Below are 17,524 nucleotides of genomic sequence, written 5' to 3' on the forward strand. Positions count from 1 at the left end.
TGTCAATGCAGGCTGTCTTTTGTGGATATGTGCTGTAGTTGTGTGTGTGTGTGTGTGTGTGTGTGTGTGTGTGTGTTTCGGGGTAATGGCCAGGGAACTGTCCGGGTATGGATGTTAGAAATGGAGGGTTGGATGAATACTGTACCCTTGTTTTGGCTCTTCAGTACATTGTGCAGACTTCTTCATCAGCAAGTCTGACAGTATGGACTGGTGGAATTTGGAAAGTTGTTTTGGTGGCTGAGAGCCCCACTTTCAAAAAACCTGATTTACATGAAAATAAACCTTAGCTGACCCACAAGAGAAGGAACATAGATATGTGAAAGACGCTATAACATAGACATACAAATAGAGAAACAAAGAAAAGTGAACTTTATTTGTCCCAATCTGTCAATTGGTTGTCACTGAGCTTGGATTTTAGTGGTGTGTTTGTTTGGCAGCGGTGGCTTGTGCAGCAGCACCACGAGCTGACCAAGCAACGAACAAATGAGTGAGGAGGACGCAGTCCTTACATCGCTTTGAGACGATTCTGTTTGAGTAGCAGAGCACTGTGAAGTGCATTGACAGATAAAAGGTGCCCCTGTGTGCAAAATCGTCACCAGCACATCTGTTAAAAAATACGTTTGAGCCTGAGAAGTAAATGCATCATACCGGCATCTACCAGAGTCCGTCAGATCTGTTAGATTACACAGTGATACTGGATGTCTGGCCCGTGCTGAAGCTCATTCTCTTATCATTGCCTTTTCTATTTAGTAGTCTTTTTTTTTTATTTTTGTGCACATTTCAAAAATGAAGACTAACTAAGTTAATATTTGAGAAGGGGGCAAAAAGGCCCTTCATTTAAAACATCTGTATTGTAAATATACATGTTTATTGTTTACAGAGACTCTAGAGAGAGTGGAAAAAAATATATATCTGTGTATATATGTATGCACATTTTAATTTGAGGGGCACGATTAAAGTTCATCTGGACACACGTCTTAACTGGGACACAGTGCAAGTAAAATTCAGGGCTAATTCTAAAAGTGACCAGAGAGCTGGCTGAATCATGGCTCTCAAATGAAACCACAATTAACAGACACTTGGTCATGAATCTAGCATTTGCAGGCTTAAAAAGAACATCATCCAAATTAATAAAAAAGCCCCCCCGCACCTTAACTGATCCACACCCCACCCCTTCACTTCTATATATTACCTTTGATTCCTGAAAGTCTAATCATTTTCCTCTGATGACACCTGGTAGGTTGGCGAAAGCTTATGGATAAAAAAGCTATTTTAAGATACATGACTCATCTTCTCCCTTTGTGGATTTCTAGGTACAATATTTTATATACACACACACACACACTAGCCATCCCTCGCAACTCTGCCTGTGTAGAAGTGAAGCAGGACAGCGAGGAGGCCCAGCCCAGCTCCCCACTCCTGATGTCACGCTTCCCCATCCCTTCAGCCCGCAGCCTCTCTCTCGATTAGCGTGAATAAATCGCTCCTGCAAGTGAACTCTGATTCTTAGCACGACGAGAGAAGTCACAAAATCAACTGGAAAGTTCAACGCGAATTATAGAAAATATACCCAATCTAAATCCGTAAGTAGTTCTCTCGTGAAAAGTGGACGTTGGACTTTATGTATTTATATGGTATGTGATACGGTTTGCATATTTATAAGCTGGAGATCCATGAAGGGAGAAAATGAATCACATATCATAAAGTAGGTTTTTTATTCCTGAGCTTTCAACTTCTGCCAGGAGCCCGTCATCAGAGGATAATGAACCCAGCATATACAAACTTAAGAAGAACATCCCTCATAATAAATAAAACTTTACAAACAATACCCCCTCCCAACCCCACCTGATTACCCCCCCCCCCCCACCTTATTTTACTATATATTGCTTTTGATCTCTTGTATGGTCTAAGCGTTATCTCTGATGACGGCTCCTGGTAGGAGCTGAAAGCTCAGGAATAAAAAACTACTTTTATGATATGTGATTCATTTTCTCCCTTTGTGGATCTCCAGCTACAAATATAAAATATATACAGGTGCTGGTCATAAAATTAGAATATCATGACAAAGTTGATTTATTTCAGTAATTCCACTCAAAAAGTGAAACTTGTATATTAGATTCATTCATTACACACAGACTGATGTATTTCAAATGTTATTTCTTTTAATGTTGATGATTATAAACTGACCAACTAAGGAAAGTCCCAAATTCAGTATCTCGGAAAATTAGAATATTGTGAAAAGGTTCAATATTGAAGACACCTGGTGCACACTCTAATCAGCTAATTAACTCAAAAGCCTTTAAATGGTCTCTCAGTCGAGTTCTGTAGGCTACACAATCATGGGGGAAGACTGCTGACTTGACATTTGTCCAAAAGACAACCATTGACACCTTGCACAAGGAGGGCAAGACACAAAAGGTCATTGCTAAGAGGCTGGCTGTTTCACAGAGCTCTGTGTCCAAGCACATTAATAGAGAGGCGAAGGGAAGGACAAGATGTGTAGAAAAAGTGGACAAGCAATAGGGATAACCGCACCCTGGAGAGGATTGGGAAACAAAACCCATTCAAAAATGTGGGGAGATTCACAAGAGTGGACTGCAGCTGGAGTCAGTGCTTCAAGAACCACCAGCACAGACGCATGCAAGACATGGGATTTCAGCCGTTGCATTCCTTGTGTCAACGCCACTCTTGAACAAGAGACAGCGTCAGAAGCGTCTCACCTTGGGACTGCTGCTGAGTGGTCCAAAGTTATGTTCTCTGATGAAAGTAAATTTTGCATTTCCTTTGGAAATCAAGGTCCCAGAGTCTGGAGGAAGAGTGGAGAGGCACGGAATCCACGTTGCGAAGAGGTTCCAGTGTAAAGTTTCCACAGTCGGTGATGGTGTGGGGTGCCATGTCATCTGCTGGTGTTGGTCCATTGTGTTTTCTGAGGTCCCAGGTCAACGCAGCCGTCTACCAGGAAGTTTTAGAGCACTTCATGCTTCCTGCTGCTCGACAAACTTTATGGAGATGCAGATTTCATTTTCCAAACAGGACCTGGCACCTGCACACAGTGCCAAAGCTACCAGTAGCCACAGACGGATCGACTCCATGCCACGCTGCATTGCTGCAGTAATCCAGGCCAAAGGAGCCCCCAACTAAATTTGAGTGCTGTACATGCTCATACCCTTTCAGTTGGCCAACAATTCTAAAAAATGCTTTTTTTGCATTGGTCTTAATTGAAATTCTAATTTTCGAGATACTGAATTTGGGACTTTCATTAGTTGTCAGTTATAATCATCAACATTAAAAGAAATAAACATTTGAAATACATCAGTCTGTGTGTAATGAATGAATCTAATATACAAGTTTCACTTTTTGAATGAATTACTGAAATAAAATTAACTTTGTCATGATATTCTAATTTTAATGACCAGCACCTGTATATATACAGTGCATCCGGAAAGTATTTGCAGCGCATCACTTTGTCCACATTTTGTTATGTTACAGCCTATTCCAAAATGGAATAAATTCATTTTTTTCCTCAGATTCCACACATAAATAAAATTAGCAAAATAAATAAAATTTGCAAAAACCTCAAGTAAACGTTTTTCACATTGTCATTATGGGGTTGTTGTGTGTAGAAGTCTGAGGAATATATATATATATATATATATATATATATTTAAAATGTACATCTATTTGCTTAGCAGATGCAATGTGACTTACAAAAGAGATCAACCTAGTTGAGTAGCATCAGTCTACAGACTGTTTGGGGACAAGTGTGAAAGGACAAGGTGGAAAAACTGACAAGCAAAGAGCTGAGTACAAGTCCCAGATTTACAAAACCTAACAGCTAATGTCATTTAGACATTAAGGGTCCTGAAGTACTTCTTGAAAACAATGAGGGACTTGGAAGTTCAAATGCAGGTGAGCAGCATATTCCACCAGCTAGAAGTCACACATGAGAGAGCCTGAATTGAAATTTGATAGCACAAAGAGGTGGCATCACCAGACAATGAGTGGTCAAGAAGGTGCACAGGGCCTCACCCCTGATTCCATATATATATATATATATGGGTGCTCGATCCGTTGACTCCTCTGGAATAGTGACGGATCAGTACTAAAATTATGACTTTGGTGGTATCAATACCAGATTTTGAACCTCAGTACCAAAATGGTTACAAAGCAAATAACGGATAACTTCAACCAACCCCCCTCATACCCCCCCCAGTCTTACTCCAGCCTGCCTGGGTGCACTGCACACCGCTATAAAGCTGTTTTGCCTGCCTAAGGTAAAGTCATCCCTGATGGAGGATAGCAGGAATTGTGGGTAGGGGGGGGTCCTTTCATCAGACTGGCTGGCTCAGCGCTGTTTCAGCTGTGGAATGGCCAATAGGGGGAGGCAGCTTGATGGCTGAGGTCTCCAGGACACTAAACAAATCCAAATCATATTATGGGATATCGTCTACTGTTAAATTCTGCTAAATACTTGTAAAATGTTTTTTATATGTATTGAGGATTTGTTCTGTGTATTGTATTGTATTGTATTGACCCCCTAATTTTTGACACCCACTGCACGCCCAACCTACCTGGAAAGGGGTCTCTCTTTGAACTGCCTTTCCGAGGTTTCTTCCATTTTTTCCCTACAAGTTTTTCCTTGATTTCTAGAGTGTCAAGTCTGGGGGGCTGTCAAGAGGCAGGGTCTGTTAAAGCCCATTGCGGCACTTCTTGTGTGATTTTGGGGTTTATACAAATAAACTGTACTGTATTGTATTGTATTGTATTGTATCCTCTCGATACCTGTGATGCCCTGACTGCGCTTAAGCATCTCAACAAAACGGATGTTTTTTCCACAACTGCGCTAGTGAGGGAGTGTGAAAGATGGAAAGGTGTAGGGATGTGGGATCGAGGGGAAAGTTGACGTTTACTTATGGTATCATACATCCTAAAATGCTGGTACCATACTGTTTTAAAATTTGGGCTTTTTGGTTCTTTTCCAGACTGGTATAAAGCGCAACCCTAGTGGGCAGCCATCAAGGATTTGTACGTGCTGCTACAGGGGGCCAGTGTGGTGTTTGAATTAACATGATGCTCTCATTACCAAAATGGTTGTTTTTTACACTGCCTGTTTTGTATATGAAGATTTGGCCTATCGAGAGCTCGCTGGATGGTCGGTAGAGCAGCCGCAGGTCTGACGCGCCTGCCTGTGTGGACGTTGTGAAGTTTAAACGGTGCATTCTGATTAAACAGGCCTGCGCTGAGCTTGTGAAGACTCTGAGACTTGGCCCCCGTAACGGGCTAATATGTGGGGTGAGTATGGAGCGTGGTAAAGACCGCCCAGGATTTGTTCAGAAACATTTCATTGGTCACTTAAAGGCCAAAGCACATTAGACGACTTTTCCAGCAGTTTCCAGACGCAGCCCTTATTTAACAATAATAATAATTCTTTACATTTATATTGCGAGTGCTCTCAACACAGGGGAGGACCCAGGAAGCAAACCCCCAATCTCCTTACTGCCAAGCAGTAGTGCTACCACTGCGCAGTCTACACAATTGTAGTGAGTCAGAGGCCGTCGGCGGTGCGCACTCATGAAGGCCAATCGCCTACTCGCCCCCCCCTTAGACGGGTTCGATTTTGTCTTTAGTTGTAGCGGTTGTCTCTGTGTGTGCATGAGAGCTGACAACCAAATGAATGCTCATCCAGAAGTACAACATGTAGAAAGCCATGGTGAGGAATAAGGAACATGGGTGTTTTGGATCTCACAGACAGAAGACAATCTCATGTGCCTGAATCCTTGTCTTTGACATACAAAGGGGCAGAGATCGAGGCTGAGCTTGCCGTACATTTTTAACCCTTTGTACAGCTCCTGCACCGCCATCAAGCAGCACGCCATTGGTTGCCAGAAAAACGGTGAGGTGTCACATTGCTGGAAAGTCAGCACACAGTCTCGTAATCTGACATGCCCTGTGATCTGTAGTCGTGTTAACTGTCGTGGGTCCAGCAGCGATTTCACAAGCCCGTCACACCCTACAAGTAGAAGTCGCGGAAACGTGACATCACCTTAAGGGGCAGCAGGGAAATGGCACTACCTATAAACTGGTGTTCGTGCTATTGGCAATCCCACTGAACAATCCAGAATGCTTTTCAGGGGTTCTCGGTGGTCTTCTGCACCAGCCTGTCCCCACAGCTGAATGATATTTAGAGGTGGTTAAAAAATAAATAAATAAATTCTGCATCGAGAAATTAAAGAATTGTGCTGACGTCCACGTGTGGGGGCACGGCTGCAGCTGCTGACTTGCAGATTTCTGCGTATTTTTTTTTGTCTTTAAATGCAGTTACGACTTGAGGGTCTCCTTGAGGCTGCCGATGGCTGTCTTGTAGTTTTCCTCCTTCATTTGCCGTCCGACTCTTCGGTGAGCTTTGCTAACCTTGTGTTGCCTCCAGTTTTGATCGCCAGCTGAGTCTTTTTTTTTTTTTTGCCTTTCTCTCCTGCCCGTCTCCCCTCCGCCGTGCCCACATCCCCCCCCCCCTTTCACCGCTCTGTCTGAGCCGCTATTGTTGCTGTTAATGATGTCAGTGATTGAGAGTTCATGCTTTGCTGGCTGCCGTTCTATATCGAGATGCTTGCCTATTACTTCTGTGCAAATCCAATTTCCAGCCCTATTGTCCTGTGTGCGCCTGTGTTCATTACGTCCAAGCAAATGAGATTTGAAAAGTAAGTTTGGGGTTTGGGGTGATGAGGCCTGCAGGGAAAGGAACACCACAGGGCTAAAAAAAAAAAAAAAAGGCAATAATAGTGGACTTTGTTTTATTTTATTTTATGATTAGGACGATGCCACCGCCGCCCGCCCCACTGTTCATTTCATCCACCTGCCCCGTGCAGGTCACAGCAGCTTACTGCCCAACATTTCATTTTATTTTCAAACCTGACATCAGGCATATTTTGCATGGAACAGTAATGACCAGCGGTTGAAGTTGTACATTTTGTGCTTGTGAACTTCTGTTGAAATCGCACCATTTTCAAGCGTCTGGGTTCACTCCGTTCTTCCAAGTTGTTCCCCTTGCTGAGGTTTAAAAAGCAGCGAGATCTCCCGCTCAAGACATACGGCTTATCCCTTGGAAATGTGAAGATCTTGTTCAGACTTGCAGATGCTGCTGCTAAGCCGTGGATTCCTCATGGAGAGCTGGCACTTGTTAAATAACAGTATCTGGTGGGTGGTGGGCCGGCTGGGGCTTGTGGGGCTGAACACATGAGATTGCAGGTTCTGTCCTCACCGCCTATCTAGTAGGGTGTCACCAAGATGACTTGTGTCCTGACATAAAAGGAAAACTCCAGGAAATGGCCTTTTTGGTTTCATTTACTACCAGAGATGTTGATATAACTGCCTCATTTTATAGATTTATAGAGCGTCATCAACCCATGGGTTACACAGGAAATGTTGGGGCACCTACTGGGTCACCGCTTTTAATAATTGCAGTGTCCAGAAATAAATAAGCACATCCGGTAGTAACAAACTGGAGTGGGCACTTCACTGGCAGAAGCTTCCTTCTGTGGTCTGCTCTCTCCAGAATGAGATGACCCTTCTGGGAGCACTGGACTCAGTTGACCTCAGTGGGTGGGGAAGAAAAAAAAAAAAAGAGACGATACTGTCTGCAACAGCGCCCCCTGGTGTCCGGGACCTCCGATGAGCACACGTGATAATCGATACTGCGGTGTTAAGAGCTGCTGACTTCATTTCTAACATCAGCCTGCTGTTTGCTTTTGTCATTTCGTTTCATCCATTTTGTGTTGCAGTAGATTATACGATTCAAAGTGGAAATGTGAGACGTCACCATTGAGACAGTGTAGTGTACTTCCTTGTCATCCGTGACTGAATTGTTATGAGATTTAATGTTTTCGCTGTTTTATTATTATTTCCTTTGTTAATAACTATGAATTTAAAATTGCATTTATGATTTGATGAAAGACATTTTGGTATTTAGACAAACGTTTCATTTGGTTCTCTGTTAAATATCCTCTGCCCAGTACATTTGTGCCAAATACGTACTTACTGTGCAAACTGCATGACTAAAAAACACCACGCCCAGGTATACGGACTACTTTAAAGTGTGCCAGCTGTCAGATACGTGGGTAGATGAGATAAGATGGATGAAAATGTTTTTGTCCCCGGGGGAACCTTTTGTCAGTATCATCAAGCATTGGCAAAGCCCTAGTGTCCTCTGTTTTTAATATTTGCAGATTTCCACCGGGGACAAATGTCATACAGTGCCTTTCATATCTATATCTTATCAATTGTTTAGTGACTTTCACATCTGTCTATCTATCTATCTACAGTACAATCCCTCTTAACCGGCCACCTCGGGACTGGACCCATGGCCGGTTGCCCTTTTTGGATGGTTAATGTAACACATACCTATTTTTTATGTAGAAAAATATTTCTAAGGTATGTACTGCACCTCTTTGACGTTCTTGAAGAAACCATATCCACAAGGCTTCATCCACGATTTCGCACACGGGTTTTTTTCTCATACAACGACTGGACAGTGTGTGTGTAGCGGGGTCCACAGCTCAAGTCAAAAAGGCCACTTTTTAAATAAATAATCGCTGCACTTGCGGCTTAGCGAGTATGTGTGGCAGTTCCCGGGGAATTCGTGATGCGTTCAGGCGATCCTAGCTTAAGTGCACAGGTGAGGAGTCGTCCGCATCCGTAATTGTTCCTGGGAACTGCTAATTGCCACATGTGATCCATGTCCCCGTGATAAATAGAAGCGCGAGGCGGATAGGGGGAGAACAGGAAAGAATGGGAGGTTAATGGAGAAGGAAGCAGGTACAGGAAAGCCTGGGCAGGAGAGCGAGAGAGTGTGAGAGAGCAGATTCGATGGAGCAAAGGCAGGCAGCTGGGAGGTGAGCCCCTGTAGATGAGTGTTTGGCCGACACTCGGTGGGGCTGAAGAAAACAGTCGCTCCAGCTGAGCAATCACGGAGCTGGAGTGACCAGTATTGAAGACGACTGGCTGTCGAAAGGCAGCGGGCAGTCGTGGAGGCTTTGGGCTGGTTTAGCCCCAGCGTGAGCGCCTTGGCCACCTGGGGAAAGAACCCAAGTCTCAGCCCGGATGGAGCCCAATGTAGCCAGGGATTGGAGGGCTACCGGACCAGTGTGGAAGGCAGCTGCACCTGCAGGTAGGGCGACTCCCCTGTTACGAAGCCCGATGGGAGAACCAGGGGAGCTGCCAGGTAGAAAGAAGGTGGCACCATGGAAAATTCATAAAGGAATATGTAAATGGAAATGACTCTGAAAGTAGGAGTCCTCTCACCTTCCAGGAAAGAAGGAAGTGCATACATATAATATAAAGAAGAACTCGGGATTAAAAAATTTTTTTTTTAAATTTAATTTTATTTTAACAGGCTGGTTAATCCGTTGGCTGGTTAATGCAAGGCCAGTTAAGAGGGATTGTACTGTTATCTATCTATCATATAGTGCCTTTCATATCTATCCATTTATCAATTGTATAGTGCCTTTCACATCTGTCTATCCCTAAATGCACACATTAGAGTGTGTATGGTCTTTTCTTGTGTCTGGTTCCGCTAAGTAATCTGATTGGTCAGTTTGGCCTTGGAGACACCATTAAAATAGAGGTGTGAGTGTGAGACACACACAGATGAGTGCAGGAGAGTTGCCTTCAAAGACTGGAGTTATACAAGGGGACAGGAGGCGAGAAAGTCTCCTCAAAATGAGAAGCAGACTTTAAGGGAATGCACTTGAGAGGAGGCGCGCCGGTGTAGAGATGTTTCAGATGCACATGGATACCAAGGAAAGGCATTGAAGGTGAATATATGGAAAGAGATATGAAGTATTTTTTAATTGATTCTATGACTTGTCTTTGACTGGTAACATAGCTAGTATACTATATATATCTATAGTGCATCCGGAAAGCATTCCCAGCACTTCATCACTTTTTCCACATTTTGTTATGTTACAGTCTTATTCCAAAATGGATTAAATTCATTTTTTTCCTCAGAATTCTACACACAACACCCCATAATGACAATGTGAAAACAGTTTACTTGAGGTTTTTGCAAATTTACTAAAAATAAAAAAACTGAGAAATCCCATGTCCATAAGTATTCACAGCCTTTGCTCAATACTTTGTTGATGCACCTTTGGCAGCAATTACAGCCTCAAGTCTTTTTGAATATGATGCCACCAGCTTGGCACACTTATCCTTGGCCAGTTTCGCCCATTCCTCTTTGCAGCACCTCTCAAGCTCCATCAGGTTGGATGCACAGCCATTTTAAGATCTCTCCAGAGATGTTCAATCGGATTCAAGTCTGGGCTCTGGCTGAACCACTCAAGGACATTTGATATCTTGCTGTGTGCTTAGGGTCGTTGTCCTGCTGAAAGATGAACCGTCACCCCAGTCTGAGGTCAAGAGCGCTCTGGAGCAGGTTTTCATCCAGGATGTCTCTGTACATTGCTGCAGTCATCTTTCACTGTAGGGATGGTATTGGCCTGGTGATGAGCGGTGCCTGGTTTCCTCCAAACGTGATGCCTGGCATTCACACCAAAGAGTTCAATCTTTGTCTCATCAGACAGAGAATTTTCTTTCTCATGGTCTGAGAGTCCTTCAGGTGCCTTTTGGCAAACTCCAGGCGGGCTGCCATGTGCCTTTTACTAAGGAGTGGCTTCCGTCTGGCCACTCTACCATACAAGCCTGATTGGTGGATTGCTGCACAGATAGTTGTCCTTCTGGAAGGTTCTCCTCTCTCCACAGAGGACCTCTGGAGCTCTGACAGAGTGACCATCGGGTTCTTGGTCACCTCCCTGACTAAGGCCCTTCTCCCCCGATCGCTCAGTTTAGATGGCCGGCCAGCTCTAGGAAGAGTCTTGGTGGTTTTGAACTTCTTCCACTTACGGATGATGGAGGCCACTGTGCTCATTGGGACCTTCAAAGCAGCAAAATTTTTTCTGTAACCTTCTCCAGATTTGTGCCTCGAGACAATCCTGTCTCAGAGGTCTTCAGACAATTCCTTTGACTTCATGCTTGGTTTGTGCTCTGACATGAACTGTCAACTGTGGGACCTTATATAGACAGGTGTGTGCCTTTCCAAATCAGGTCCAGTCAACTGAATTTACCACAGGTGGACTCCAATGAAGCTGCAGAAACATCTCAAGGATGATCAGGGGAAACAGGATGCACCTGAGCTCAATTTTGAGCTTCATGGCAAAGGCTGTGAATACTTACGTACATGTGCTTTCTCAATTTTTTTATTTTTAATAAATTTGCAAAAACCTCAAGTAAACTTTTTTCACGTTGTCATTATGGGGTGTTGTGTGTAGAATTCTGAGGGAAAAAATTAATGTTTTGGAATAAGGCTGTAACATAACAAAATGTGGAAAAAGTGATGTGATGTGAATATCTACAGGTATTATAGAGTGCCAGGTAAGTCGGCACCATAAGCGCCAGTTCAGAAGTGAAGTGTCCCACCACATGCTGCTGACCCACTCACAGTCGGCTGAGACTAGGACTCAAACAGCACATTCACGGACCGTCGAGTAATTAACAGATGTGGCCCTCTTTATTTCAGATACGGTCAAGAAGAAGAAACACTCTGAGGTAATGGAAGACATCATGGAGCAAAATGGAGGAGGAAGTTGAAGAACCTGTGAACTTGATTAGCAAAGGAACAAACGGTGAGTGCCATTTTGTTTAATCCTATAGAACCCCCATATGGTTTTGGCCCCTCCAAGCTGGCATTACATTATTAATTTTACTTTCTTTCATTGGTAGTTTATGTGGGAATTCAATCCTGTTTACACGCCGAATTTCAAATTCTACTAAACTGGCTGCAAAGATTCAGTCTACCAATTATGAAGCAGCAAGGCCAATTGTCAAATAAGTAAGTTTAGTTAACCCAACCCTGTATAACACATTTCATATTTACAACATTCAAAAATATTTTATATAACATTACAACTGGAGCACACAGCTTCTAACATTTTAAACAAGTTCTAAAAACATAAGTCAGATCAGGTGAAACACCAGAGTGTCCAGAGTTAAAGCTTCTAACAATGAATATTCAGGCCGACGCGTTTCAGGAATCCACTCTTCTTCAGGGCCGGACAAAGTGGAAACTGAAGCTAAATAGATTGTGTCTAATATATAATTACAGACTCTGAAAGGGGTATTAAGGGACCACGTCTCGGGCAGAGCATCCACAATCTAAAAACATAGATCTCTCTCCTGTTCTAAGGGCACATAACTTGTAAATAGATCCTGGTGTGCTTGTTAGCATCTGAATTTCCCCATGGGATTAATAAAATTTATCACCTGTCCTCGAATCTGAGTAAATGTCATTGTTTACCTTTGTGCCATTCAGATGATTTTTGACTTTTTTTGTTTGCCAGATTAAGTAAACGTTTTCTGCTTTTCACGTAGAGTAACGGCACACAGTCCGATCCCTAAAAGCAGAAATATTGTCAAACTGAAGAGCGATAAAGCAAACGTCTCATTAAAATCGTGTTGCTGTGCTGGGTAGGAGTGTGGCCTCAAAGGGCCCACTGTGTCCATCGCTGCACGTATTTATGGTCACGAACAAGGTGCCGAGCTTCCATGAATCATTTCACCTTACAGGAGCCCGAAGCCAACTTAAATCGTGTCAGTCCGCAAGTCACGTTGCCTCCTCTTACAACACCGAGATGTTTTACAGCTGGCATACACATTTTTAAAAGCGATTGTGTTGAGAATGCTCCTTTTTGATACTTGAAATCTACAAGTGAAGGCTCCTTTTCTCTGTGTCCTCTTCAGACAGCGCCGGCCTATCATGCCCTGTCCTGTGTGTCTATTTTTTTTTCCGTTGTTGTTTCACCGAGTGTGTCTTGTAGCTTATTGCTGCTTTTATGAACAACTGATGTTAAGATTGAGACACCCTCTGGAAGTGGCACTTAAACCAATGAGTGAATATGAACAGTTAATCAGATGTACAAAGTTACCAAATATTAAAAGCTGCCATTTACTTCTAATTAGTGTCCACTCACCCAACTGGCCTCGTCTCCGTAAAGCTGTGCTGGTACCTCCACACATCAACACCGAGGACACACAATGGTGCCTTATCAGTTAACAACATGGATTTGTACAAAACTCGCATTTTCCACCCCTTCTGTTCTTGTTACGAGTGGAGGTCGACCATCACCTGTATCTTCTTAAAAGAAAATAAATTTGTGGTGGGCTGGCGCCCTGCCTAGGGTTTGTTTCCTGCCTTGCGCCCTGTGTTGGCTGGGATTGGTCCCAGCAGACCCCCATGACCCTGTAGTTAGGATATAGCGGGTTGGATAATGGATGGATGGAAGAAAGTAAATTCGATAACCGTTATGATGAGAGTAGCCTTAACAGCAATAGGCTGTAAAACTAGTGTCCAGCAGGGGTCAGTACTGGGGCTGTTGCTAGTTTCAGCGTATATAAGGTGATCAAGTGACTCCAGTCCAAATTTTTGGCCTTAATGTCTGACGGTGTGGACACAGAAATCCAATCTTTTCAAATCAGATTGGAGTCACTTTCACATGTGGTCTTAGATCAGATACGTTTCTGATTCGTGGCTATGTGACATGGATGAGAACGGTCAGATCTGAATTTAGGTGTTATTTTGGCTCTAAGCAGGGGCTGAGTGTGGTCATCATCAGCCAGCACTGGCAGCGCAGTAAAAAACAACAGTGGAGGTGACGACAGTCCTGGTCCCCCCATTGCTGGCTCTGTTCTTGTAAACCACACATCTTAGTGCAGCAGTGCCAGGTTTAGAGACCGTAAAAACTCACCGTTTGGCTTGTTTTTCAGATTCTTGACCTGATCGTGTACAGCCGTCCTCCCGAGCAAAACGAAATGTGTACATCGGCTACTGGCGCATCCATTGTGTCAGTTTTAGTACCACGAATTGTCTTAACTTTTTGGTTGTTGGTAACATGGATGACTCGTGTAAAGACCTATCAAATGTGTGCACGTGCGTGCCGCTTCAGAGGTCAGACATGTTCACATTAGAGTTAGATATGCTGCAGGTCACTTGTGAACCATCCAGAAAGTGTTTATGACTTGGAGAGGAATATAAATAACAAGCTGGTCAAGTGGGCCGATGATACCAAGCCAGGTGGACTGGCAGATAATCGAGATTGCATGGAATCATCATAGAGGAACTTGCACAGCTGATCTGCGGATGATGAAATTTAATGTAAATAAATGTAAACTATTACATGTAGAAAGTAAAAAAAAAAAAAAGAGGTTTGAAAACACAATGGGAGGTCTGAAACTTGAAGGTACCCCCCCATATGAGAAAAATGTAGTAGTCGTCGTGGACTCGACACTCTCAACTGCCTGACTCATGCAAGATAGATAGATAGATAGATAGAAACAGCAGGAGATAAAATGAAAATAACAGGAAGATGCGCAAGTCAAAAAAACAAGCCAAGGTCAAAAACGGGAATCAGAAAAGCCAAAACGTGATCAAAAATTTGAGGTCAAAACACAAAAGCAGTGATTCATTAACTGGGAAATGCAAGAAAAACCAAGGCATCCATCGAGGAATTCAAGGCTTATTCATCAGAGTTGGATAACCATCTTTGTACCATCATAAACGAGCTCACTCCGGGGAATTCTCAGAAGGCTTACCGTGGAAATGTCTGATATAGTAGTTTAATGTGACCATTCCCAGAGAATAAGCAAAATATCATTACAATAAAACTTGTAAACTTTCTCAAAGTCTGTTAAACAGAAAAATAAACGTTGGATTCAGAATCAAGTCTCATAACTCTAAAACTAACTAACTAACACAATTGATTTTTTGAAACTTCCAGATCATATCACAGACAGTGTTGAGAAGCCATTAAGAAGGCTAACAGAATGTCAGGTTATATAGCGCCTTGATGTGTGGAGTACAAGTCACAGGAGGTTCTGCTCAGGCTTTATAACACACTGGTGAGGCCTCATCTGGAGTCCTGGGTGCAGTTTGGGTCTCCAAAAGGACATAGCAGCACTAGATAAGAAGAGCAACTAGGCTGATTCCAGGGCTACAGGGGATGAAATTTAATGTCAGTAAATGAAAAGAATTACACGTAGGAAGTAAAAATGTGAGGTTTGAATACACAATGGGTGGTCAGAAAATCGAGAGTCCACCTTATGAGAAGGATTTAGGAGTCATAGTGGACTGGCAGACAGTGTTCAGAAGCCATTAAGAAAGCAAACAATGTCAGGTTATATAGCGCCTTGACGTGTGGAGTACAAGTCCCAGGAGGTTCTGCTCAAGCTTTATAACACACTGGTGAGGCCTCATCTGGAGTCCTGGTGCAGTTTACGTCTCCAGACTACAAAAAGGACATAGCAGCACAAGAGAAGGTCCAGAGAAGAGCGACTGGGCTGATTACGGGGGATGAGTTATGAGAAAGAATAAAAGAGCTGAGCCTTTACAGTGATGAAGAGGAGACCTGACTCAAGTGTTTACAATGATGAAAGGAACTAGTCCAGTGGATCGAGACGGTGACTTTAAAATGAGGTCATCAAGAACACGGGGACACAGTGGGAAATTCTGCAGAAACATCAGCAAGTTTTTCTTCACACACAGAACCACAGACACTTGAAATACGTGACCAAGTAGATGGTAGAAAGGAGGACTTTAGGAACTTTCAAATTCGACTTTATTTTGGAAGAATTAACTGGAGGTTAGGACTGGTGACCTTTATTGGGCTGGATGGCCTGCTGTTGTCTGGATTGTTCTCCTTTTTTCTTGTTATCCCGCTATGGTATGGCTGCAAACCCATTGTTAAAATCTTATTGTACTTCCGTGTTTGGTTCTTTTTTTCCCCCATAGCATTGCTGGTTGCCCAGTATTCTTTGCTCACAGGACATTCTCAGTAGCCTGCACTAGGGGTCGTCATTGACTTTCATTCCTTGTTCCAAAAAGGGGACGCACCTTGCTGTGAAGCACAGTTACATGTAACGTTGTGCCCTCCAGCTCCCCTCAAGGCCTGCATTATCGAGTCGCCATCAAACACACCTAAACCTGCCAGGTTGATGTCCTTTGGCCGTGGAACAGCAGCAGTCCTGACCATTCCATACTGGCCTTCCACATCTGTGCCACTGTCCTAATCTTTACTTGTGCGTTTTTTCATTTCAAAGCCTCACTCCATGGTCTTGAGGACTTTGTAATAAAATGTATGCTGCAGTTAAGTAAAATAATGTTAGCAGAGCAAATCAAGCCTTTGCCGTGTTGAAGAACGTCTAGAGATACCAACCTAAGAACTGGATATTTAAGAGCAGCATCTTCATTGACTTTTTCTATGGCTTGGAACGTGGGAAGATCACCACCTCCATTGGAAGAAAAGTCGAGGAATTCCAGACTAAGTGTCCTTGTCGGAATAGCAGGGATCTTCTGGTCAAGCACCATCTGAAATGAGGACCTCACAAGCAGGACCGGAACAGGAACCATCTCAGAGATTGTTGTGTTGCATCCCTGGAGATGGCTGGGTCGTGTCTGCCAAATGCCATCAAACTCCTTTTTAAGGATACTGCAATGGAAAAGAAACCATGACAGGCTCACAGAAACCTTCCACTGCATCCAAGATCTGACTCTGCTGGCAGCCCCCCATTGCAGTGGCTGACAGAAATAAGAAACGTTCCCCTTGCCGTCAGCCCAAGCACCAGTCACTGAGGGAAGGACTGAGGGAAAGAAAATGCAGTAAAGTAAATGAGCAGGGACTTTCCAGAGGTGTCAACCAGTTGATCTTTGAAGGGTGACTGCCCAGACTTCACTTCCTCGCATTCTAGGACTCATTGAGCCTTTGGTTCTGTCATACATGCCCACTGGTAGGGTAGACTGGTTTGTACAGCAGTGTCCCCAGTGCATTGAGAACAGACCACCAGCCAGCTGCAGACCGGATGGAGCCTCACACAAGAGATGGGCAGAGGGGCAACTGTCACTGGTATGAACCGGTGACCAGGATGAGTTTATGGAACCAGCCATACATGGCCGTGTGTTGGTGGTGCTAATTTTGGGTCCCCTGATAAGGGCGTGCGCGCCATAGGAGAGCTGATCATCATCATCATCATCATCATTGATCAGACACATGCCTCCTCTGTATGTGCAACGTCGGAAGGTGAATACCCCATGACATAGTACCACGTACTTCAGAGCAGCATTTCTCAACCCACAGTTTTGGATATAATCCTCTGGGGGGCCTCCTGACAAATCTAACGTGATCATCAGAGTGGGCGTGGTAGGGAGATGGGGGTTTGAGGCTTCTCCTTGGTGGATCAAGTGTGATCATTAGACCAGGGTGGGTGTGATGGTCTTTCCCTTGGTAAATCCAAGAGCACCCACTAGCATTGATCACAATAGTAACTTGCGCCCCGGTGATGAACGATGGTTCACAGAATTTGACTCCTACTGAATGCATTCACTTCCGCCCTTAGGCGATCGCAGTCCAACCACAAAATGGAGCTGGAATGGGATATTGAGACCATTTACCTACTGTAGAAACAGTGGAGCGGACTTGGGCTACAA

The 17,524-nt window shown here is 43.7% G+C and overlaps 1 protein-coding gene across 1 annotated transcript in view; it reads left to right on the forward strand.

Moving 5' to 3' along the window:
- The window catches only part of rbm19 (RNA binding motif protein 19), a 120,215-nt gene that overhangs the window by 99,615 nt on the left and 3,076 nt on the right, over positions 1-17,524 (forward strand). The window contains 1 exon segment of the mRNA XM_028824397.2: positions 11,570-11,675. Within this exon segment, the coding sequence (XP_028680230.2) occupies positions 11,570-11,640 (71 nt within the window). The 3' untranslated portion in view covers positions 11,641-11,675.

The sequence above is a fragment of the Erpetoichthys calabaricus genome, chromosome 18, assembly GCF_900747795.2.
Source record: "Erpetoichthys calabaricus chromosome 18, fErpCal1.3, whole genome shotgun sequence".
In the NCBI taxonomy this organism is placed as follows: Eukaryota; Metazoa; Chordata; class Cladistia; order Polypteriformes; family Polypteridae; genus Erpetoichthys; species Erpetoichthys calabaricus.